The 27,145-nt window shown below is 37.8% G+C and overlaps 1 protein-coding gene across 1 annotated transcript; it reads right to left on the reverse strand.

Moving 5' to 3' along the window:
- Positions 1–691: 691 nt before the first annotated feature.
- On the reverse strand, positions 692–25,803 carry LOC127662506 (putative Polycomb group protein ASXL2). Its single transcript, XM_052153707.1, has 12 exons — positions 25,659–25,803; positions 22,706–22,788; positions 19,347–19,455; positions 18,314–18,458; positions 13,421–13,539; positions 12,406–12,529; positions 11,361–11,501; positions 11,121–11,281; positions 10,903–10,999; positions 10,406–10,511; positions 7,392–8,028; positions 692–6,567 (listed from the first exon to the last, which is right to left on the reverse strand). Exons 1-12 carry the CDS (start codon positions 25,713–25,715, stop codon positions 4,687–4,689), a joined length of 3,660 nt encoding a protein of 1,219 aa, XP_052009667.1. The 5' UTR covers positions 25,716–25,803; the 3' UTR covers positions 692–4,686.
- Between the last annotated feature and the right edge of the window lie 1,342 nt (positions 25,804–27,145).

Genomic DNA, 27,145 nt, shown 5'->3' on the forward strand with positions numbered 1-27,145 from the left:
GATTGAGATCCGTGCTATTCGCTGGCCATGGCAGAACACTGACATTCCTGTCTTACAGAACATCATGCACATAATGGCTGGTGGCATTGTCATGCTGGAGGGTCATGTCAGGATGAGCCTGCAGGAAGGGTACCACATGAGGGAGGAGGATATCTTTCAGCTTATTGTGGACAGTCTGAGCACCAATGGAGGCATTGTGCATTCCTGGTGTAACTCGGGCAGTTGTTGTTGCCATCCTGTACCTGTCCCACAGGTGTGATATTCGGATGTACATCCAAATATCGTACGGATGTACAGGATGACCGGGTGTTGTTACACGTGGTCTGCCACTGCGAGGACGATCAGCTGTCCTTCCTGTCTCCCTGTAGCACTGTCTTAGGCATCTCACAGTACGGATATGGCAATTTATTGCCAGGCCACATCTGCAGTCCTCATGCCTTCATGCAGCATGCAAAAGGCACGTTCACGCAGATGAGCAGGGACCCTGGGCATCTTTCTTTTGATGTTTTTCAGAGTCAGTAGAAAGGTCTCTTTAGTGTCCTAAGTTTTTATAACTGTGACCTTAAATGCCTACCGTAACACTCACTGTGGTCATGTTATATGGGATTTAATATACTGTAATCAGATATAATTAGATTAAATTAAATGAACTGTATGAAAAAATACCCCATTACCACATTTGTTTTACTGCGTTTTATTCATATTGTTTCTTGATAAAATACACTTTTCTTACAAGTGCTGATTACAAATACTATATTACATTCACTTTTATTATACATAAAATATTTTACTTCTGAAAACATAAAATATTACACACATTGTGGAAGCCACTCTAAAAAGACATTTCTTCTTTCATAAAACATTCCAGGAATACCAACACCTCCGACACTACACTATAAGTCATCAAATTTCAGGGTTATTCAAAGGACAATATTGAATCATTAATCAAAAATCCAAGTGTTTTGTAAAATGTAACAAGGTTGTGGACAGAGTCAGTGGTAAGTCATGCGTTGCAACTCTATCACAGAAAATAAAGGCAGTAAATAACTAATGACAATTAAAAACTGCTTGTTTGCAGATCTAATTGAAATATTTAAAAAAAATTAGAAGTAAATTCAACCTACAGATTTTATCAATCAGTTCTAAGGCCTGATATAAAGTATCACAGTAATATTCAAAACAGTCTTTTGTATGTGTATGTTTAAATGCTGCATATGTATATATAATGTAAATGAAAGCGACAGTTTAGAGAAACCTACTGACCTGTCCCCACATAAATAAGTAATTGAAAGCCACCTGAAAAAAAAAAAAACACACCCTCACACCCAAAGACATTCAGCACAACCCAACTACCGAGCTATAGTTTAAAGTTGATTCACATACAAACACTATAACCTGTAATTTAAGTCTTTCAGTAATCAATAAAGTGGACTGTATATGTCATACATATATTTTAGTCAAATAAAAATCCACTGTGAGGGTACGTCAATGCATTGCAGGCAAGAATAGCCACAAAAAAATAAAGACCGACATACTCAAAGGAGCAGACTATTACAAGTGCCCTGGTAAGTGTAAAAAGTTAAGGTACACCGTGGACAAAGGTACAACAAAATGGGACAGCCAATATAAAGATATAGTAAATACCCTGTTTCTTAAATGGTTTGTAAAATGATTTGTAAATAGATTTCTTATAATAAAATATATTACTTAAAATATATTACTTTGCTTAACTAGACATTAAAAACAAAATCTGATTATCTAATCCCCATAAATTGACTTTGGTATATTACCAAGCAAATATTATCTAAAATTAGTTTTTGCCTAGGAGTCATACAATAATAAAAAAAGACCGATTCAAAGGTTCATGCATCTCGATTCATATCAAAATGGACCTGTTTAGCTGAATTGTTTTAGGACTTTGAGCAACAACATTTAATGTTGAAAACATGATTAAAATTACAATTGGTGTTTGACAGTAATGAGGCAATTGGACATGTTTAGGCAAGATACATGAAAGCTTTGCAGAAATCGATTTATCAGTACTCAAAGAAAGTCAGTATTTACAATATAAAACATAACAAAGCAAAATAAAAATCTTCATATTTTCCCTTCTGAATGTTTTACTTCATTGCTCAAATAGATTTCTTTTGTGTTTTTATCATTATTGATTATTTTTGATTTAACACAAAAGACTAAGATTATAGGGAATATATACTATTCCATTATGTCAATTGGAGAAACGCCAACAACTCAAATGATTAGACATAGGCTACTGAAATTATTAAGACCTGGTTTTGCTTCAGAGGGGGTACAATAGATTGATTAGATTAAGTGCTTCAACTCTGAACCATAAGTGTCATTTTTGGGTGTTTTGTATAGATCACAAGTCCTTTACAGAAGTTTCAACATTAAAAGTGCAACCCTAATAAATCTAATGTCAGATTTTTTTCTGAATTAAATGAGATGTTAGGGACCTTAATGCTCTTAATTTTATAAATATTGTAAATATACAAATTATAGCCATTATCAATCATCAATATAAGCATGTTCTTACATTCTTCTCTTTTCACAAAAACCCCACCAATGGAAGAGAAGTGCTTGCCTGTTAACAAAGTGGACAAAGCTTCCTTCTATTAAAACTTTTAACAGTACCATATAAGCCTAGTAACAAGGCAGGTTAATATATTAGGTTTACATATTCACAGTAATTCTGTAAAATAACTGGTATTTCAGTTGTGTGGTTCTTTGCTTAAATCACAAAGGCTTAAAACTAACCAACAAACAGCTTTGCAGGATAAGCTAATCTAATTTGATGTTACCAGTTACTAATCCAGCAAGATAGTGTGTACTGTGTGTAAAATATATTCTTTAAAATCTGAGGGGCATAATAATGATTTTTACATCTACAAAAACAGTAGTACATTGATTTCCATTTCTAATATTGTTACAAAAATATAACCGAAAAAGACCAAGCATTAATTATTGCCACTATTGAATGAGTTTTGAGTCTAAAACAAGGTGTGCACTGAGAGGAAGTATTACTCGACATTGCACATATACATACCTCATCTATTATCGTGCTAAATGTCTATGTGCTGTACAGAAAAACTGTAACAGTACAACAGCCTGCCTCTCAAAAGACAACAACAGGTTACCAGAGCAAGATCATCACTGCTATACTGACAACAAACATTTATGCTATCCCTCAATGCAGTGGTTTAATATAAAGGTGAAGTGTGTAATTTCTGTGTCACTAGCGTCAGTGAACGGAATTGTAAAAATAACTAGATTGCTACATATTCTGAAAAAATTTAGTGATGCTTCTCGTGGAAAACTCGCCTCCACCAAGTGCCTCAGTACACTGCCCCAAGTCAAAAGACCCCACATGTCTCTACAAAGTTCTGTTGGCAAAATATTGCTGGGGCCCCCAGTGACAAGGGTCTCATGGGTCCCACAATGGGTATCAGTACACTGTCAAAAGTGCTCACTCCGGTTCTGCGTAGTTCAGTGAGTATTGACGCTGACTATCAACCCTTGAGTCACGAGTTCAAATCCAGGGTGTGCTGAGTGACTCCAGCCAAGTCTTCCAAGCAAACAAACTGGCACTGTTGCTAGGGAGGGTAGACATGGGGTAACCTCCACATGGTCGCAATTAGTTGTTCTCACTCTCAATGGGGTGCGTGGTACATTGTGCATGGATCGCGGAGAGTAGCATTAGCCTCCACATGCTTTGAATCTCTGTGGTGTCACAAACTGAGCCACGTGATAAGATGTGTGGATTGACTGTCTCAGAAGCAGAGGCAACTGAGACTTGTCCTCTGCCACTCGGATTGAGGTGAGTAACCGTGCCACCACAAGGACCTACTAAGTAGTGGGAATTGGGCATTCCAAATTGGGAGAAAAGGGGGATAAAATAAAAAAATTAAAAATGCATTTTTAAAATACATTTTTTAAATAAAAAATAAAAAAGTCTCTACAATGTTCTGGTGGCAAGATATTGCTGGGGCTCCCAAAGGCCCTCAATCGGCCTCATTCTACAAATGGCCTCCGTACACTCCCCCAAGTCAAACGAATCCACTCCTATGTTTCAACTGGTGCAGAGATATGGGAGGGGCCCCAAGGAGCCCCCAGGGGCCTTCAAGGGTCTTAAGGGGCCAACAAAGAACATCAGTAAACTGCTCAGAGTAAAACATGCCCACCCCCATGTGTCAACGATGATCTGGTGTCAAAACATGGATTTCTAGGGCATGGCTAGGCAGTTGCTAGGGTGTTACTGAATGACTGCTTGCTGGCCTGAGTCAAATAAGCCCACCCCCAAATCTCTATGACATTCTGATTCAGAGATATGATCACTCTGTTCGCTTTTCAATGTTAAGTCTATGGAACAGTTTTCAATGACAGGATGAGTCAGATGCCAAAATGTTTTTTTTTAAATTGAGTTTAAAACAAGCCCCAAACAAATGGTCATTGGTTAAGCTAAACTAACTATGTCAGGTTGGTTGGAATGCTCAAAATTGCCACAGATCCACAGTGTTTACACTTCTCATTGGAATTAACCTACGAATGGCTTACTTATGGTTGTCTCTGCATATCATGCTGGGATAGAAGTTTTTTTTTAAACATGGAAATAATTACACACCTCACCTTTAATTCTCATTGTTGCAGTTTATCCCGTGTATATGACCATTATCGTACCACCAAACAGGAGACACATAGTTTGGATGGACCAATGCAATCATCGTGACAAAAGGCACCACATCCCTTGCACATAATCATGGCCTTTAGTCGACAGTAGCACTTTGACTGGACATCCTCCATTCCAGATGTTTCTATGAAGGCTTGCTCAGGTGAGGTCTCGCCCTGATTGCTCTCATCCAGTAGGTGACCAGCAGGTATGGCCGTAACAGTGACGGAAAAAGACATCATACCACCACCAGCAGCATCACTGTCACCAGTGCAGGACACTGTAGGAGAGGTTGGAGTGTCAGCCATGCTGTGGTTTCGTGCATGAGGGACAGACATGCTGATGGTGCCACCGTACTGAGGGCCCATTATAAGTTCTTGTACATTATGAGATTTCTGAGACAGGTACATGCGTTGGTGACAGTCACTTAACTGATTTGGGTCTGTGTTACCCTGAGTTCTTGTGTACGTTTCTTTGGTTCTAGTGTTTACTTTTTCTTTGTTGGATAAACAGTTCAACGATGGGGAGTCTGACTTTATTTCAGAACAGGGTTGTGATGCCAAACCCTTATCGGTTTTTGTGATGCAATGCCCCATCTGTTCCATTTTGACCCTTGAAGAATTCAGTTGTCCTTGAGAACAGGTATGAGACCCTCCAAATGATTCTGCCCTTTCTTTCACATGCTCCTCAACTTCCATTTTCTCTTTCTTCATTTGCTTTAAGTTGGCAAAGGTTGTGCTTGTATTACTAGATAGATGTGGCCATTTGCTGCTCTCAGATCCTCTACCATATGTGGAGACATTGAGGAGGTAGTGTCCTGTCATAGCTGGCTTGGACATCCTCTTCCGCCCAAAGATGCCTAGATGGATACTCACCTGGTCCTGGCTGCACTCAAGGTGCCCTAGATGACAGGATTGAAATTGCGAGGGTGGGTGGCTTAAACTTGAGTGTTTCGGCTCACATTTGGGCCCCAGTGGGTGGAGGATTAGGTCCTTAGTGCTATTGACCAGCTTGTCTACACTTATCGCAGATCTGAATTGCATCGTAGATGGACCAGCAAGAACTTGATGCCCAAATCTACTGATATGTTCTTTGTTTGTAAGGTTTTCTTTTTTTAACCCAGCTGTGGTGGTAACAAGGTTACCTTCATCTCGGTCAGATATGGCCACAGACTGAATCTCCATCTTGGCTAGTGGCTTTGGAAGGATCTTTTCCAGGGGAACATCTTTCCCCCGAAGAAGCTGGGTGACCAGAGGATTATTCGCTGTGATTAAAGAGCTAGGCTTGGTCATTGATGCTCCTGGCAAAGGTGTCTGTTGTGATCTCTGGTTTTGTGCAATTACGTTTGAGACGGTCAGGTTTCCTGACTGACTAATAGGTGTTAGCACCCCTCCACCACTGAGAAGGCTATGTTCATCCTTCACCATTGAGTTCAATGTACACTGAGTGGTTTGGGACCCCATCAAAGCACGATTGTCTTTTAAAAAAACTTGTCTTGCAAAACCAGTATCTGTTTGTCCAGTAAAACCTGAGGAAAAAGTTTGTGAAAGACCCACTGTGTCCTCCGGAGACCCAGAGCTCTGCTTTATGGGTGACAAAGATTGATTTCTGCTGCTTCCAGTTGAAAACTCCTCAGACATAGACCGAGCTAGGGAGGGTGTGGAGGTTCCTCCAACTGAGCTGGCTCCCCTTGAGGAAGATGAACCAGCAGCTGCCGCTGCGGCACACTGTGCCCGCGCTAACTGGGCTTTTGCCTTGATGTCAGCAAGAGTGCGAACACCGGTACGACCAGGACGAATGCTAGGTGGTGTCAAGGGGACAGGAGTCCTTGGGGATACTGTCTCAATACCGGCAGGAGCAGAGAGAATTCGAGACACTGGGATCTGCACAGATTTAGAGAGAGTTTTAATGTTACTATAAGAGCTAAAATTCCACTGTAGTTTAATAACTTTTTACAGATTTTCTTAAGAAACTAGGAGTGGTGCTTGCCCATACAAAACTTGCCACCAAGATACTGGAGTGTTGTGGGGGGTTGCCAGGGTATTGGTAGGGTGTTCTAGATGGTTTTTAGTTAAGTGGTTTATTATTGGTAGTTGCTTAATGGCCAAAGTCAAAAGAACCCACCCCCAAGTCTCAATGATATTCTGGTCACTACATGTGGCATGAGTTCCTCCTTCAGTGTACGTAAGTCTATGTTTTATTGTCACTTAAGCAAGTTATAGCACTCACATGGCAAAAATAGTATGTTCAATCACTTAGAAACATAATGGCACACCTCTCCCCTACAAGCCACACAATTTAAGGTATCATTAATATCTGTAGCAAAGTGGTGTTGGATAAGTTATGTGGCAAAGTTTAATACTTGGGCAACATTTACATCTGGTATTAAGATTTTGGTGAGTCGTTTTAAACAGGATGACGCTAAAGAGTGGTGTTAACATTAACACTAATCACGCAGTACCACACTGACCCTTGACCCCTTTAAGCACCCTCCCCTTGAAATCCAAATACACGTGGTCAAAAGAGATGCATTGAGATTAATATTACGACCTGGTGTAAACGGTGATGTGTCTGGCCTGTCCACTTATGATTGGATAGCCCAAAATGCATCTTAATATCAGGGATAAACAGGGTCTTAAGCTTATGGGTTTAGCACAAGCAAGTATGAGCAAGCACCTCTAAAATACTAACTAAACATAAAACATACTTTGAGAGGAGGTACTCTATGTTCTACTGTTTCTTTAGATTTCACTGGGGATGACACATCATGTGTAGTGACACGGGGCTTCTTCTCTGTTCTGAGCTCAGTATCCGGTTCACTGGAGACCTTCCTCTTTAGGTGCTCAGATGTGACAGCAAGTATTGGAGACCCAGCTTGATTCCTCTCTGTTAATGTCTGTCCAACCTCAGCCACAGGGATTTCAATTTTAGTTAGTTGTGTCTCCTTTATTTTCAAAATAGTGACAATTGCTTCCGAAGGTACTATTGGGTTCTTACACTTGATCTCAATTTCCAGTGCTTTTTCATTGTCTGGTTTGGGCTCCACTGCTTTCTGAACAGGCAACTCTGCAGTCAGTTCTTCTGGTGCTTCATTCCTTTTATCTAGGGACAACTGTGGCTGTTCTGGAGCTGGAAGTTTTATTGGCTCTTCTTGGGTAGGATGTGTTACTACTGGTTTTACATCTCTGGATCTCAACTCCCTGTGGCTGACCTCTATTACTTGATGTACCTTCTGTGACTCTTTAACGATCTCTGGCTTGTCTGGCTGCGCTTTGCTTTTAGCTGATTCAGGATTGTCAGCAGCTTCTGTCAATTCTCTTGATTCCTCTATACTTAGGCCAGAGCTGGAATGAAAAACAGGCAGAGACAAAAAAATCAAAAATTACAATAAAATATAGCATATGATGCATAAAGCGAACGGCCTACTGACTTTTCCATCAGTTTTCAGGTGTTAAGGCCTTGTCACACCGAAAGCATAATGAAAAGAAGAGACGAATCACTGACAAATGGCCTGTTCGCACCAAAACCGTTGCAAATCTTTACAACATCCACACCTTTACAATAGGTGGTGCTGACCAACAGTCAATTCTACTACAGTACTCTGGTAAGTTCACAGGTCCACCCTCCGCCTATCACGGATGAGAAGAAGAACTACTTGACAAGTTTGAAAAAACAACCATGGAACAACAGCACAAAAGACAAGCAAGCAAGTTCTCTAGAGAGCTGCTATTTGATTTGCTGTTGTTGGTGATTTGTTCAAAGAGAAAAAAAAAACATTCGAGACAAAATATTTCAATTCACACGCTGGACAAGTTGACTGGTCATGTTACACCACATTCTGAGGGTTGATAGATAGAGAGAGACGCAAGTTTACATATAATACTATAATATTATAATTTTGTAAAGAAATTGCCACGTCTTTGGTATACAACTGCACTTTGATAGAAAGACAAATATGCATCTATGTAGTTCATTAATAAGTCACAGCAACATAATAAGTCACGAAAGGCCACGTATAATCCATGAAATAGTTTATTAAAGTGATAAAATGTGATGATTAAGTCAAAGATGCCGCAATGTCCATATTATTGTGATGACAACTCACGAGATTAAAAAGGATGCAAAGGGAAAAATGCAGCAATCTTAAATAAATTAAGACAATAATTCACATAAAATCAAAAAATGTTTGAAAGGTGAAGCAAGGCGTAGATGCAGCAATACCATTTACATGTAAAGAGAAACCATATGTGAAAAGACATAAAATGCACATCCTCACTGCCAGTTCAGGATTTCTTCCAGCGTTTAATGTCGGTGAGCAAAACAGCTTTCTGTGCTTGAACGCCAATGTTTGCACTGGTTTGGGTAAGTACAGTGGCTCCTGACACATGATCGAAAGCTCTTATTTTATTAGTCGAGGCACATCATCGCTGCAGGACAAAGAAAAAAAATCGACACGCTCAGTGTAAAAAAAAAAAATTGCTTTGTTGCCACACAGATGTTCACTCGGTGTGAATGGCACAATAGGAATCAATTTCTGTATTAAAAATGTTTATGTCGTGAGAGAAATTGTGCCGAAAATTGGCCTTGCATTGTAAGTGCCTCCTCTGTAACCTCCATTTTTTGTGGCAATCGACACTATGCGATTGAGCTTAACATGTAATGAAACCAGACCAAGAACTTGAACGTTAATGGCCCTAACAACTCTGTACAGCTGTATAGCATGTACTCTGTCTGGGAACATTAAATAGAATATAATTTTTTATTGGCTGTTGACAGATGGGCTCTCATAGCCTTTGAAGTGACCAATGAGCTCCAGGCAGGAGTACAATGCACTTGTCTGGTCCAAACTTTTCAGCTTCTTTCTCTTTTCCTCAGCAGAAGCAAAGGCATTTAGTGCAAATGCATGAACAAGATTGTTGTCCATTATGATTGTTTATGTTCTGTAGTTTCACAATGACATGTTAATACATGATGTGGAATCAGTGAGATATGTCAAAAGCACTTGCTTAATTTGAAGCCGTCTTAATTTTAAGACCGTATTTACACCTGGTGTTAAGATGCATTTCAGGAGATCAGTCACAAGTGTTCAGCGTCAAATACAGGTGTAAACGGGGTGCAAAACGTTTTGTGATCGGATCCCAAAAACCACATACAGAGGTAGTCAAAAATGCATGTAACCACATCGCATTTGAGGTGTAAACACTTATCTGTCCTAAATGCGTCATGAACAGTAGCATTGCACCACCCCTTACCTGTCAATCAAAATGTGCACTAAAACAAGAGTTTCAACTTTGCCAGTTATGATCGGCTTTAAAAGGAAACCATCCTTTATTTGTCTTTGATTACTATTCCATGGTTTATTATCATGCAGTAACACAATACAATAGGGATTATTGTGTGTCGTCAACTTGAAATCTGAACACAAATGGTCACAAGAGACGCATCTGAGCGACCAGGTTTACACAGCGATGTGTCTCACCTAAACACATGTGAAGGCATCACTCTAGACGCATCTTAATGCGGTGTAAACCAGGTGTAAACAGGGTCTAAGAGTGTGATAGACCCACAAGTAAGGAATGGCAAGACTTCAGAAATAGCAGTCGATAGTTGTAAAATCCACAACCATTATTGAAGTATTTCAAGTTGGGTAGTGGGCAGCTTGCTTAACCTAGACCATGCACTTTCTGATTCGTACTCAGTAATTTCCATAAGGTGACTTACTGTTCACCATAGTAGCTCTCAAAGAAATGCTCTTTCCAATGCTCCACCTTCTTTTCCTTCTCAATTTCCTGTCGCATTCTCAGTCTCAGCTCAGGGGTGAAGTCACCTGAGATTAAGAAGTAGTCTTGCATAAGTCACACACAAATTGCATATCCATCTACTTATTAAAGGTGCAGATTTTGTGTAGTTTGGTATACGAAATGTACAGTTCTTCAAAAAAAGTTTAAAGTGATGTACACTCACATCAGATTCGAAGACTTCATACCAAAGGCTAGAAAAGATTATTTATTCTACAGAGATCACCCACCATATACAGTATTTAAAAGAAAATTGCATTGGCAACCAAAAAAGTTTGCGTTTGCACGATGCTGCATCCACACCGGTAAGTTTAATTTTAAAGTCTAAAAATACAGTCAAATCAGCCAACCAAACAAAAATTACTTGGTGTACCTTTAAGTTTGTTTTAATACTATTTAGACATGAGGACAACAACATACCCTCTGCCAGCCTCTCCTTCCAAGATTGTGCAGCAGATGTGAAGAACTCATTGTTCAAGGTAGAACTGGTCACCTTCAATGCCCCATCCATACTAGCCTGTAACAAAGAGTGAGAACTCAGCACTATACCTGTAATTCAATTCAACAATAACAATCAACTGTTGAATAGCCACAAAAATACATGTTGAATAAAGCAGGATTCTTCTGCATTTTGATACCTGCTGGTCAACCTCTGGCAGCATCTTCAGAAGTTTCTGCTGGCATTCTGTAGGCAACATTGAGAACGTGTGCTTGTTGATTAGTGCTCGCAGGTTGGTGTTGACAAGGATGGAGTCTGGTGTCTCAACATCTATCTCACACTTTGAACGCCTCAGTTGTCCTGCAAATCAAGGGTGCTGGTATCAGTTACGGCATATCATGCGCTGACATATATGACATCGATCAGTGAAAATACTCACTGGCATTGAGCCGACTGGAGTGCTGAGACACCTTCCGGGCTCCAGCTGTGTGGCACACATCTGCTTTGACAGAAGAGGACGAGCTGGAGGTAGAGTTCTGTGGACTGGCAGGGCAGCGCTCTGTCTGTTTTAGTTCCCAAGCTACAATAGACAAGATAGGTATTATACTTCTATTGTATGTATATTAATATACAGTAACAGTCAAATGTTTAGACACACTTGACTGAATGTATGTTTCTCCTGATTTTAAAGACCTTTTGGCTTCCGTTTCCACCTTTCAGTGATACACATCTCAAATGGGTCTGCTGTTACCACTTATGTTCAGATTTTGAGGTAAGTGTCTCTGATTTCATGATGACATATATCAATCACTGTGTTACTGGATGATAATTGTTACAAAAAGCAACTATCGGCACCGATTAATTGGTAAAACCGATATATCGTCCACCTCTAGTGTCATGGTCCCTGTTAAAAATCATGACTCATATATTGCACTGCTGGGCATATATTATACTGCCTTCATGCTGAAGCATAAATGTCAAGTCATATGGTGGCTCATATACAGTATATGCATATAATCAGATAAAAAATGTCTGGACAGTCAAAGAAAGCACGAAAAAAACAGTGACCTGTTTCTCCCAGATGCAGCTTATATGATCTAAGCATATGATCTAAGCACAAGCACATCATTTCAAGTAGAATTCTCCATTATTTTAGTATTAACCTGAGCTTCAGATGTGTGTGCTTGTCAACTGTGTCTCTTCGTGTTGATATCAGACACACAGAAGAAGATCTGTGAAGTTCATTTGATTGTGTATATATATATATTCGCTTTCTCAAATTTTCTGATTGGATAGTTATTTCAAACATAACCGCACAAAACCGGCAAAGTTTAAACTCTTGTTTTGTGGAATGTGGAAATTGTAAAAAAAAAAAATAATAATAAACTAACAGTAGGTTTGTCCAAACTTTTGACTGGCACTGTACATGCTTTTGCAGCTTTTATTTATTATTTTGTTGATTTATGATATAATCTTGCATGTACATGATTTGAAGGAGGATGAATCACGAGTTATGTCTTTGACAGTCTTGAGAAGCAGGCTTGGGCTGGAGGTTGTTGGTATTCCACACTGTCTCCGTTGACTCCTCTGCTGCTGTTGTTTCAGTGCCTAGAAGAATTGCCATAAATCCACCAATTACATACCATAGGACACTGCTATGTTGTCAACTTAGAGGAAGACTGCTAGCTCAAATATTACATCATCAAACAGAGATTAAAGAATGTTCTGGTTTCATTACATGTTAAGCTCAATCGACAGCATTTGTGGCATAGTGTCGATTGCCACAAAAAATAGAGGTTACAGAGGAGGCACTTACAATGCAAGTGATGCAAAATACATAGTGTTTCAAAACAAAAGCTACAAGACATAAGGTAATACAATAGAGCATGATTTTACAGGCATTATGGAGTTTTACCAGATTACAGGATTTACTGCCGCAATATCGCTTTGACAACAGTTTTAATATTGGATATAACTTCACGCTGAAAAGCTTAGTAAGCGATAACACTATGGCTATACATTGGTGTATTTTAGCATTTATGGACATGTCCCATTCACTTCCAATCTAAGTGCCCTACTGTTACTGTATAAAAGGGAGACAGGTCAAAATTATTTTTTTGAGGTAATCAAATGGTAAATGGTCTACACTTATATAACGTCTTTTTAACCTTAGTGGTATTCAAAGCACTTTACACCGTAACTCATTCACACACACATTCACACACCAATGACGGCAGGGCTGCCATGCAAGGTGCTAGCCTGACATTGGGAGCAACTTTGGGTTCAGTGTCAAGGATACTTCGGCATGTGGAGTCACGTGGGCCGGGAATCGAACCACCAACCCTGCAATTAGGAAATAACCCGCTCTACCACCTGAGCCACAGCCGCCCCAAGCCCCATAATAATCAACATCATGCCACAATGTACAGTAGTTGCTATTTATACCATAATACTGGCTTAACAGCCAGTAATATGAGATTTGAATTTAGGGTTAGTTACCTGTTTGAGGGCCTTCTTGCTATGTTTCTGTGATGGGGAGATGAGTTTGCTGCTGGACACTGATGGAGATGAGCAGCGTGACTGTGGTGAGGGCGGCTGAGACTGTAGTTTCGTCGGTACTGAGATTCACACAAGAAAAATGCATTGGGACCATGTTTGCAGAAAATCAATTGGAATTTATTGTAAGCACAACATGTGTAATTAGTCTGTCTAAATAGGTTGCATCTTGCCATAATTAACTATAAAAATATCTGAGACATAGACAAATAGAGTGAAAGGCCCTCAACATATTCAAACTAGTACTGCACGCTGTATACTGAACTCTTCAATATGTTGTTTATAGAGCAAAAAACAGGCCTGTAATGAGTCAGAACCTTTAACAATGTAAGCACGGTGTATTTTACTCTAGCATGAAAATACAGTTATCCAAGCAAGTTTATAAAAAGATAACAAAAGTATTTTCACAAAGAGATTTACTTGATCAAACTAATCAACAAACTAGCTATCGTGAATTATATGTTACTGCTGATTATATTCTAGTTTTTGCAGAGTTTGTTTCTTCCTCTATGATACAACAATTCTTAATGTTTTCAATACAACATCAAGTCTTACAGTACTTGACTCTGCAAAAATTCACTCAGTTAGAGTGCATTATTCTCAAATATTTATTAAAAAAAGTTTCTGCAAGATGGCTTGGTGTATAACCTGCGTTTGGCTGGACAGCTTCACACTGCTCTCACGTATAGGAGGAAGTGAAGAAACCAAAGAAAAATTTCCGGTTCAAAGGATGTTTTGCATTCAAATAATAATATGATTCTAAAGGGGCACAGTTCACCTAAAGGGTGAGGTAAAATTCATATACTGTATATGAGCCACCATATGCTTCAGCATGAAGGCAGTATAATATATGCCCAGCAGCGCAATATATGAGTAATGATTTTTAACAGGGACCATGAGACTAGAGGTGGACCGATATATTGGTTTTACTGATTAATCGGTGCCGATAGTTGCTTTTTGTATCTATTGGTTATCTGCAAAAATCTATGCCGATATTTGCAGATAGCTTCTTTTTTTTTGTCTTTTCTCCTTCGTGTTAATCTGTAGATGGAACTGGAGGATTCTACAGTTAAAACGGCTTGATTCTTCAGAATAACAGCGGCCTCTAGAAAAACAATCATGTAGGGGGTTAAAACAATCATGTAGGGGGTTAAAAAAATACCTTTTTGTATTATTGACAAAATTCATATTCATATTTTTATCCTCACTTCAATACATATATTGGTATTTTGATAAGATAACCATGCATTCTAAATTGTAATTCTAAAAGTGAGGGTATGCAAAGAAATAATGCATCTATATGGAGATGCCCCAGCAGCACATACAGTACATTGTGTCTCCAACTTCATATCTTGTTAATAATAATAGGCTAAACCTTTTTCCTTATTAAACTTCATCTGGTGAAATACATAGGATATAGCAAGCTTAAGTTGGTAAATAATTAATTATGGAGCATTGTAACAGAGCCAATTTTGGTTCAACAATAAAATGCATATGGGATTGTATTCATTTTGGATTCTTGTAGCCTCAATGTCTGTGCCTGTCATAGTAAGAAAAGACTAAGAAAATGATTCAACATTCTATAGATCGATTTTAATTAATCAGTTATCTGCCTTTTCCACCACCTTAGTTATCGGTATCAAAATCAACTATAGGTCGATCTCTACATGAGACCAAATTTGCATACTTATTTTACAGACACAAATTTATATTCCTTGTCATTTTTAAACCGATATATAGGCCAGGTTGATTAATCCAATGATATTAGGCCATATTGAGATGATCGGCATGTGGCAATAACAGTGAGTGATTAGCCAATTAACAGAAGTGTTTATTCTAACAAGTATCAGTCCTAAAATCTGCAGATTGTCTTGTCAGTGGATAATGAACATTCTGTTTTTTCAGATATTTTTTGTTCAGTAAATGTTGTGTAAAATGTTATTTAAATGAAGAAATGCTGATCTTGTTTGCCATGCAAATAATAAATTGTAAAAATGAATTGTATAATGCACAATATATCGGCCGCTCTGCTCTCTTGATATTGGTATAAGCAATTGTGACAGGGCAGAGGGCGGGGCTGGGTCGTGATTTTATACACCCGGTCCCTTATCAGGCTAATTAAGCCTCCAAGAGGGATAAAGGCCGACTGCGGATGGTGGTGCGAGAAAGAGAGAGAGCGTTTACGGGCAGCTGACATCATGTGTGTGTTTTTCATTCAAATATTATTTCTAATGTCAAGCCGGTTCTCGCATCCTCCTTTCCATCGAACTCCTTTACAGCAATATAAATCGACCACTTATTAATATTAAACATAAAATACATTTTGTAGCCTATTTGATAATGTATAACAAACACAAATACTGTTACTTTGTGTGAATGTACCAGGATATCATAATGCACATCAACTCATAAAATAACAAAAAGCTTCAAATAATGTTCTCCTAAACTTGCAATAAGCACAATCAGAACGATCAAAACAAACATACAAACATACATAGCTTATAACCTTCCATTTTCCTTGGATGTATTTAGTAAGTATTTCTCATCTAGCCTCCTTTTTTTATTTCTTTTTAATTTGTAATTTGTAAATACCAGGGTTCTCCCACTTTTTGACCAATTAATTCCCATGACTTTTCCAGTTGTTTGTGAAAACTAAATAAGGATTCTTACAAATATTTCTAATTCACACTGATTTGTATTCAGAATGATTTGTGAACCGGTTTGACCAATTCACAGAATATTCAACTCAAAAGAACAATCCGCTCACATATCGGACATCACTATGGCTTGTGAACAGTTTTATTTTACACAAAAGCAGTTTTTATCCTATTAAACAACTAGAGGAAATTTTGACCAAGACTTTCAAAGAAGATTTTAAATTTTTTAAATTCCCTGATATTTCCCAATTTTCTGTGGGAACCCTGAAAAACATATACAAGTGTAAATGCATATTGGACTTAAAGGGACGGTTCACCCAAAAATGAAGTCACAATTGGCCTTTTTCACTCTTCCACGTTTCTCACTTCCGGGGGTGCCCCTCGCAGGGTAAGCTTACTTCCGATATCAACAATGACCATTGAAACGTGAGCAAGATCTGCTGAAATCAAAGTCTTCACACAAATTATATAGCGTTTAAATGTTTGATCTGACTTTTTGCTTTGTTGCTGACTCTTCAGAACTCTAATTATGAGCTTGATTATGGTAAAAGAAGGTGACTGAATCCAACAGATTTAGTGAGAAATTCAAGCTGCTACTTGCCCTAGACTACACCGATTATAATTAGCTTGTGAATTTGCTCTCATTTTACTCTCTGTGCCTGTTTGGTTTGGCACTGCATTATCGCAAGAGAAAACAGCACATTGTGTGTGAAAATAATCAGCAGCAGCAGCTCCTCTCCCTGTACAACTCCAGAATGAGAAGCAGCGCATCTGATTGCTCGCACCATGGACACTTTCAAAAACTTCTGTCATCTCTCTCTCTGTTATTTCATCTCATTCACATGCTTCTGACACCATCATAAAACCAAGTGCAATAGAGTCGATATTCGGGATAATATTCATTCAACTCAGATATACAGGTACATCTGCCCTTTTTATAGCAAATGGCTCAAATGTCTAAATAATTTTTTTTTAAATTGTCATTTTATCATCCGTGTATAAAGAAGACAGAACCATGACTGAAATGTTCAGGAAAAACATCAATACATTTTGTGAATATATATATATTATTATTATAAATGTAGCTAATATTCTTACTCTGTTCAACTGTAATGGCTCTTTTGGCTGCTCATCATCATCTGTGATATTCTTGATCTTTTACTGGGATGGTGGGGTAAATAGGAAAATAAATTCTATAGGGCGGCACGGTGGCTCTGTGGTTAGCACTGTTGCCTCACAACAAGAAGGTCCAGGGTTTGAGTCCCTGCTCAACTAGGGCCTTTCTGTGTGGAGTTTGCATGTTCTCTCTGTGTTTGCATGGGTTTCCTCCAGGTACTCTGGTTTCCTCCACAAGTGCAAAAACATGCAGGTTAAGTGAATTGGAGACTCTAAATAGTCCTGTATGTGAGAGTCCCCAGCCACTGGGGGTTTCGTCAGGAAGGGCATCTGGTGTAAAACTTGTGCCAAATCATATATTATATATATTTATATATATGTAATTAATATAAAATTTCATTACTAAATTTTATCATTTATTCTTTTAAAAATGCCATTTAATATTTTTGGGAGTTCCATACAAGGTTCAGTTTGACATTCCCATGATAAGGTGATGAGAGGAGGGGAAATGGTTTAATGAATATTCCTGCTGAGATGGTAGCTGGTGAAGAAACCATTGCAGTGCTGCATTTCAGCACATTAACTCAAAAGAGACTGTGGCCTGAATAGCCGAATCAGTGGGGAAAATATGATACATCATGTCTTTGTATATTATGTTGTGACTTGTTGGAAAACAGACCAGACAGAAGAGATAAGAAGCATTAGTAGAGGCAAATGTAAACTAAAGCAATAGCCACAAACCAGTAGCGGAAGTAGCTTTACCCTGCGGTGACGTAGTTTCCAATTCTTGTGAAAAAGGCTGATTCACTCATATTTGTTGTTCTAGACTTGCATGACTTTCTTCCGAGGTACACAAAAATAGATATTAGTCAGAATGTTGGAGACTGATAACAGCATTCGGCTTTACATCTTTTGTGTTCCATAAAAGAAAGTCGTACAGGTTTGGAACAACATTAGCGTGAGTAAATGATGACAGAATTTTCCTTTTTGGGTGAATTAACCCTTTAAGTTTGGCCAATCAGAGATGTAGATTTGCCAGTACTGCTGTAAGAAAATGTGCTACCTCTCCTCTTCCACCTTCCTCTGCGGACATCTTTGCTGTTGGTGATGGTGCTGTTATTTTCTGTGCATCCTGTATCAGACATGTTATCACTGCTGTCCTCTGAGGCCTCTTCTGACAGCTCCTTCAACACATCTGCAATGTCCTTCTGCTCACATGCAAACACAAACCATATGCATCAGTGGCTGCATACACAAAAAGACCTAATACTAATTTCCAAGTAGGCCCACAACCCAATTGAATCTAATACAAGTGTTTGAATGGTTATTAATACATAGTATAGACTAATAGAAGCATAAAGAGCATATTTAAATGTTCAAAACAAAAAGGCTTTCATCTCATCACTGACAAGCGTGGACTATTATGACAACATTAAAGTGCACTCAGAAGTTCTTTTTTTGTTTATCTTGAACTTTTTCTGACACCTAGGGGTGTGGATTCAGCATCATTTAAACACAATAATTTTACATTTTCGATACCACTGTAGAAATTCACTACTCACAGTCAGCCATGATTATTTTGATCCATGAGTGAAAGTGTCCAATAACAGGTCGGTTACTAAAATTGATCGAGTAGTATTAAGTTGGTCATGTGATCCTAACATGGCCACCCCATGAGGAGACCCTCTACATGTAGAATAAAACAGCTTTTAAAAGGCTTCTGATAAGACTGGAGACTTAATCTCATGTGAGTGCTCATGATTGTATACATATGTTTCAAAATTACTATTCATTTCTTCTGGAGTAAAAATTAAATTTAATGAGGAAAAACATTACAGAATGCACCTTTAAGTAATCATTAATTATATATACAATTATCGGTAGAGTAAACATCCAATGTGTTATATACATCATAACCCTCTGAACTTTAGAAACCACACAAAGCAAAGGAAAACATGTGCTCGGGCTTAGCATCTGTTAGAAACCTTGGCTGTATCTATGGCATTATTCATGGATCGTTACATGCTTAGAAAAACCATAAGGGTGAGTAGATTTTCATTTTTGTGTGAACTATTCCTTTAAGTATATTTTCCAACCTTCAGTGTATAGACTCCCATTCGACCAGGGACTTTATAGAAGATCCCTTCCTCTCCACGTGAGTTTGTATGGAGCATGGCATTGAGACAGGCAAGAGGGGAAGTCCCACTGGATAATGAAAAATTAGCAAGTTTAATCACTGTGTCTACTTTAACACAACTGAAAAACTGCATCAAATGATCATAGTTCACCTGTCTTCTTACAGCAATTCATTCAACTTCGTGAGAATACATTTAAATAAATAACAAATATTGGAATTATACTCCATTACTAAAGATCTGACAGAATCGTTTTTTAAATATTCTAGATTTTTTTATCTCGCAAAATCAACATAATAAAGGTTTCATTTGCATTGGGTGCAGTAGCAAAGTTTAATTTCGCAGGCATTAAAAAAAATAATACATTTAGCAAAAAGTACATGCAGAAGTGCTGTAAGCTTTTTTATTTATTTTTTAAATACCATGCATACAATGACCCTACAACCTGAAATATTTCACTGAAATGGGGGAGGTCTAATACAGTGGTTGAAGGTAGTAAAATGAAGTTAGTAAAACAAAAAAGGAAATCGCTTACAGTTTTACACATTTAAGTACATTTTTCCAGAATATGATTGTGGTTTTATCTTGATATATTTTGCTACCTACTGAGAAGTAATTGTTGACACTACAGTATATTTGCATTCTTTTAAGACACTTTAAGAGGAAAATGTATGCAAAGGACTTTAATATATAAAATAAACATATGGACATAAAACGATTTTTAGAATTTGCTCGTGAATGGGAGTTTTCCCTTATAATTTGAGAATCAAAATTGTAATTATTTGCTTTTGCTTCAAATTTCTCTAACTAATATTACAGTAAGCATTATAGTAGGATAATAAACAAATTTAAAGGAAGCATTTACCACAAAATTGAAATTCTGTCATAATTTACTCATCCTCATGTCATTCCAAACCCATATGACTTTCTTATGTGGAACACAAAAAGAGATGTTTTAATCAACATAGCAAGCTGTCTTTTCAGTACAATTGCAATTTTTCAGTGACAATTTTATGTCCATTGCGCATTCTCGAGCGCTATGAGGGAAGCTTGTTCACAGTGGCAGGCATGTTCACACACACTTGCGTTAAACTTGCGATGTCTTAAACAAAGTGAGGCACTGCTCGCTGCCATTGTATTGAAAAGACGGCCCACAATACAGGTGAAACTCGAAAAATTTGAATATCATGCAAAAGTTCATTAATTTCAGTAATTCAACTTAAAAGGTGAAACTAATATATTATATAGACTCATTACAAGCAAAGTAAGATATTTCAAGCCTTTATTTGATATAATTCTGATGATTATGACTTACAGCTTATGAAAACCCCAAATTCAGAATCTCAGAAAATTAGAATATTACATGAAATCAATAAAAAAAGGATTTTAAATACAGAAATGTCGGCCCTCTGAAAAGTATAATCATGCATATGTACTCAGTACTTGGTTTGGGCCCCTTTTGCATTAATTACTGCCTCAATGCGGCGTGGCATGGATGCTATCAGCCTGTGGCACTGCTGAGGTGTTATGGAAGACCAAGATGCTTCAATAGTGGCCTTCAGCTCTTCTGCATTGTTTGGTCTCATGTCTCTCATCTTTCTCTTGGCAATGCCCCATAGATTCTCTATGGGGTTCAGGTCAGGCGAGTTTGCTGGCCAATCAAGCACAGTAACACCATGGTCATTGAACCAGGTTTTGGTACTTTTGGCAGTGTGGGCAGGTGCCAAGTCCTGCTGGAAAATGAAGTCAGCATCTCCATAAAGCTTGTCTGCTGAAGGAAGCATGAAGTGCTCTAAAATGTCCCGGTAGACGGCTGCGTTGACTCTGGACTTAATAAAGCACAGTGGACCAACACCAGCCGATGACATGGCTCCCCAAACCAATACAGACTGTGGAAACTTCACACTGGACTTCAAGCATCTTGGATTGTGTGCCTCTCCATTCTTCCTCCAGACTCTGGGACCTTGGTTTCCAAATGAGATGCAAAATTTGCTCTCATCAGAAAAGAGGACTTTGGACCACTGAGCAACAGACCAGTTCTTTTTTCTTTAGCCCAGGTAAGACGTTTGACATTTGAAGCCCATGTCCAGGACCCGTCTGTGTGTGGTGGCTCTTGATGCAGTAACACCAGCCTCAGTCCACTCCTTGTGAAGCTCCCCCACACATTTGAATGGCCTTTTCCTGACAATCCTCTCCAGGCTATGGTCATCCCTGCTGCTTGTGCACCTTTTTCTTCCACACTTTTCCCTTCCACTTAACTTTCTATTAATGTGCTTTGATACAGCACTTTGAGAACATCCAACTTCTTTTGCAGTTACCTTTTGAGGCTTTCCCTCCTTGTGGAGGGTGTCAATGATGGTTTTCTGCACAACTGTCAGGTCAGCAGTCTTCCCCATGATTGTGAATTCAACTGAACCAGACTGAGAGACCATTTAAAGGCTCAGGAACCCTTTGCAGGTGTTTAGCTGATTAGAGTGTGACACTTTGAGCCTACAATACTGAACCTTTTCACAATATTCTAATTTTCTGAGATTCTGAATTTGGGGTTTTCATAAGCTGTAAGCCATAATCATCAAAATTATATCAAATAAAGGCTTGAAATATCTTACTTTGCTTGTAATGAGTCTATATAATATATTAGTTTCACCTTTTAAGTTGAATTAGTGAAATTAATGAACTTTTGCACGATATTCTAATTTTTCGAGTTTCACCTGTATTCATTAAAACATCACCTTTTCTGTTCTGCATTAGAAACAATGGCATTTGGGTTTTGAACACCATGAGTGTGAGTAAATAATGACAGAATTTTCATTTCTGGGTGAACTATTCCTTTAAGAAGGCTCAACAATGGGGTCACATATTCAGTACATTAAATATTATGGAGAATCTTCAAATGGAAGCAATGCTGGTAACAGCGAATCCAGCCACTTGATATTTGAGAGAAGAAGCACTTGTTAAAGCCATGGCCATACGTCCATGCTCTTGGGGTTTAAGAGTCCCTTGCATGCTGTGTCAACTGATGACAGGTGAATAACATGCACAGGGATTGGCTAGTTAGTTGGGGTATACTACTGTACTGTACAGTATAATCTTACCTTCTGGAAGATAACAGAGAAATGAAACAAAAAAAGAAATGTGATTATTAGACATGTGGGCACAATAAATTGGCAAATAAATTGAGACAATTAAAACTAAACAAAAAAAAATGCATATGATGTGTTACAGATCAGGGCTTGGCTGAATAACCTAAACTGGAGACAATAAAGTGTTTTTGATAAAGAATCAGTACAAGTGGACAAACATCTGGAGAATGACCTCACCTTATCTCCTTGAGTCGTTCTCTCTGAATTACTTGTAGTATCTCTTTATGACTCATCGGTGTGTTGGGGTACTTTTCCAGCACCTGTGAACAGTATTACGGGAATAAGCGAAATAGTCAGTGGTGACTCACACTATAGCAGCAACCACAAAGTAAGTAGAAGAACTGATGGTCTTTTCAAAAGTGGTTTAATTAAATGGCAATGCCTTGGAGTTCTTTTATTTGTTGACCTCAATGTAGCAGACAACCCTCTTATTAAAAGATTTTGACTGATGGTTTATCAATATGGATTTTTATTATGGTTAATGCCGATACTGATATCTCTGGAAAGAAGGGAGGCCAGTGGCCAATATAATACAGATCTATAACATGATTTAATTAAAAGCAAATAAGCAGAATTGTATTTATTTACTTATATTAAACACTATTAACAAAAAAACGAAAAATATGCACTATCCATTCAGACAAGGCTGTTATTACATTTTGGAACTGATACTAGGCCGAAACACAACTTAGTTGGTGAATCGGGCAGTTATCAAGACAATAAATTGGACAGCCACTACTTCTAACCAGAAACCACTCTTTAGTTTGGGTTAATTATTTTAGTTTGGTTTAGTTTGAGTGAGATATCCACTATTCTCTTAAGCCACTCAAGAAAATCAAGATATCTCTGAGAGTGAAGTTATGTATAAAACAGATCTCTAACCTTATTATTATGGTTGAAAATATTTTTTCATCAGAAGATTCTACAATTTGAATGTATGAAATGTGCAGCATGAACAAGCAAATATCTACAGATGCATAAGCATGCAATGAGATGTTCACTTTGCATTGTTGTGTCTCAGGAGTTTTGGAAATGCAGACAGACTCCAGACATTCCAGAGATCTGTGGCTTTTAGCCACACATGATTTCAGCTGCTGGATCAAGACCCAAGAGCAGTTTACACCCTGCTGTTTCTGGGTGATGACATGATCTCACATCCTGCATTCATTTCATTCATCCTGAATTTTCTTCAGGGATCAACAAAGCACATTTATTTATCAATTCTTTCATCTTAAGCTTGAATGAAACTCAGTTTATTGTGATGCATATACAGTGGCCACAAAAGGTTTTTGAACACGATCCCAATTCATATGCAACCAAAATAACAAACCAAGCGGCATCTGCAAACAATTTATGATAGACCTTCTCAGAACTAATCCACTTACTCAATTAAACCCTAGAACGCATAGGTAACTTCCTCCACCTTAAATGCATATGTGGGTCAAAAAAGACCCAGGTGAAATGTAGATGCTTTTTCTCTATAAAACGACTTATTTTTTTCAATGAAATTAACTCTAAAAGAGTTGCAGTGTAAAAAAATGTCTGTATAACAGAAATATGGGCAATTTGTTGCTGTATTTGTTGTTCACAGTAGCGAGGCATACTGAAAAAAGAAAAGTTGCAGATTCAAATTTAAAAACAATTTCAGCTACATTTTTTAAAAGTTAGTTCACATGATAACTAAATTGAGGAATACTGTACTTGGAGTGGCAGATCAAATGACTACTTCATGTAAAAATAGAAATGAGATGCTTGGTCATTTTTTACCCACATTTGTTGTGGGGGTTAAATGGATTTGAAAAATTACTCTGAAGTTTACACAGGTGTAGTTAATCACAATAATCTACTGACCCAGACAGCATATGTACATCTCAAAGATATCTGTTCAAGGGCTTTTTATCGGTAAAGCATCACATTCTATTTAATATCAGATAAACATCTTAAAAAAAAGAGCAATTTTACATACATTCTAAATCATAAATGTCTCAAAAGATATCTGCTGAATGTCTTTTTGACATCTGTGAGGAAAGGTTTTATGTATTGCAGATGAACAAACGCTCTAAAAATAAATCTGTCATCCAGATGAAAAACTCACTGGGTGATGTACGAGTGCTATCAGGTTAAGTTTGAAAGCCAAAAAGTGCCCAAATACTGTAGCCCATCACATATTGTTATATAATTTAATGCCTAACAAACATGTGTGTGTGACATATTTTGCTCATCATTGATTACGCATTCTCTCTTTAAAATATATAAGTTTGAATGAACCATGTATGAATAAATAGACATCTTTTTAAACGTACACATTTATTAATCTTGACTTTATTACCATGGGTTGGGGTGTTGCAGCGTGAAGCATTTACATGTTACATGCTTGCTTGCTTGTATTATTGGCGGGGTTACTTCCCTCCCATCCCCCCCGGACTCTACGCCCCTCATTTGAATCTATCACTTAGATATCGCTGAACAAATATACTGTTCAGATATAGTATGTCATCGTGTGCTATTGCATTATTCCATGCAGCAAACTCTACATGCAACGTGATGTGATAAAAACAGCTATGTGGGGAGTTTGACTGAAATAAACATAAATAAACATGGGTGAAACGAACTACGGCTAAAGTAAACAAGCTCAGCAAACACTGTTTTATTCCGACAGTTTACAGCAGTTCCGACAGTTTACAGCAGGAAAAAAAAACAGTCAAATTCAAAGTAAGAATCATATTAAAGTGTCCTCGCTGAGTAAAAAGGAAATACTCTCTTGATTGGGATTTACGCAAGCTAAGCTAACAGGCTAACCATTGAAGTGGCACTAATAGTAAACATGAGCGCGATAAGTAGAGAACACGCACGTCATAATACAGTCGTTACTTCAAATCACCAGCCGGATCAGAAAGTTACGAATGACACGTAATTATCCAGAAACATACGTTCAATGCGCGCGTTATGTCATTCTATAAAGTGTGCGGATCTAAATACACTTTTGTAGCCCCAGCCGATACCAGGCCCCGAAATGCATACGTAATACTTCGCCTACAACAGCGGGTCATGAACTCATAAACACAGTTGTACAAGTGAGAGCATAGGCGAAAACAAGCCTAACAAACGCAAAGGAAGTCTTTCGTTTTACCGTTTTGGCGGCCTCTGCCCACGTCCTCCCCTTTTTCTTCTTCTGTCTATCTCTCATGTCTGCTGTCGGTCGCGGAAAATCGAACCGTTTTCAAAGGTTCGGTAGAAAGTGTTGTTGCTTTAGTTACCGTGCAAGACCGACCATCTCTGCCATATTGGGTTTTACTGTAAGAGACATGTCATGTGACCCTCTGGGAAACGTCATCTTACTGTACGCTGACAGTTCAAGGGAAACCACCTACCCCAGGCTACTCTCTCGCCATTGTTTTGATTTGTGTAAACTTGTAAAATCGAGAGTATACATGGTAGGCTATACAATGTATAGAGAAAAAATTTGCATATAAACTAATAGTTTTCCCCAAAGTGAAAAAACTCATAATTGCTTTCTTTTGTATAACACTAACAAAGATTTGTAAAAGATTATCTCATAGGTCCTGTGTCCTGTTCGGTTGCCACCAAAACTTTGAAGCGCCAAAAAGGACATAAATGCCGCATAAAAGCAAGCTATACAACTCCAGTGGTTTGAGTTATGTCTTCTGTAGTGATCCAATTGGTTTTGGGGTAGAACAGACCAAAATATAACACCCTTTTCACCATAAATATTGATATCAGCTTTGTCCTTGGTAATCATGATTTCAAGCTCAAATAAAACAATTGAAATTAAGGCAAAAATAAATTGGACACTTTTATGTTGTCAAATTCATTGGAATATGTCCTTAGTTCATGTGATAAACACGTGTTTTTACTTTGCTATGACACATCCCAGCTAACCAAATTACATGGCCATTATGTAACTGCAACATAACATTTGATGACCACACTTTCATCATGGCAATGTAACCGATTACGTTGTGACAACCAGAAAAGTTAAATTCCTGGATTAGTTTCCACAACGTAACTTTGTAACTGTGCCAGTCCGTCATGATGACGGTGTGGCAACGTCAAGGATCAATAATTGTTTATTGGTAACCAGTCTGTAATTTTTGCTTTTAGTGAATATACTATGGGCGGACTTGCAGTAGTCTAACCTAATTTATGTCCTCATTTGCCCAACATTAATTTAAAGGCTATTTAAACAGTTGTGCATGTGAATAATGAATGCAGACTCAAAGTTAATGTACTTCATTTATATTGACAGAGAACAGAGGAAAAATAACAATAAAATAAATTGAGACCTATTGCCACATGAATTGCTATGAAATCACAAGCCTAAATTACTTTTGAACTTAGACCAGCTTAACACATAATGCCTTGAATTACATTTATTAATTTAATTTAATGCAATTTTAAGGATATATAAAAATGGTTAACGTCTTCATTACAATATAATCTTCAGAAGATCTACATATTTCTTTCAATAAATAGCCCAATTATATTAAATTATAGCAAAAATGTAAAACGAATCAGTTAGCAAAAAATAACAATAAAAAATGTATATATATATATATATATATATATATATATATATATATATATATACGTAACTCA

This window comes from Xyrauchen texanus, chromosome 22, assembly GCF_025860055.1.
Source record: "Xyrauchen texanus isolate HMW12.3.18 chromosome 22, RBS_HiC_50CHRs, whole genome shotgun sequence".
Taxonomy (NCBI): domain Eukaryota; kingdom Metazoa; phylum Chordata; class Actinopteri; order Cypriniformes; family Catostomidae; genus Xyrauchen; species Xyrauchen texanus.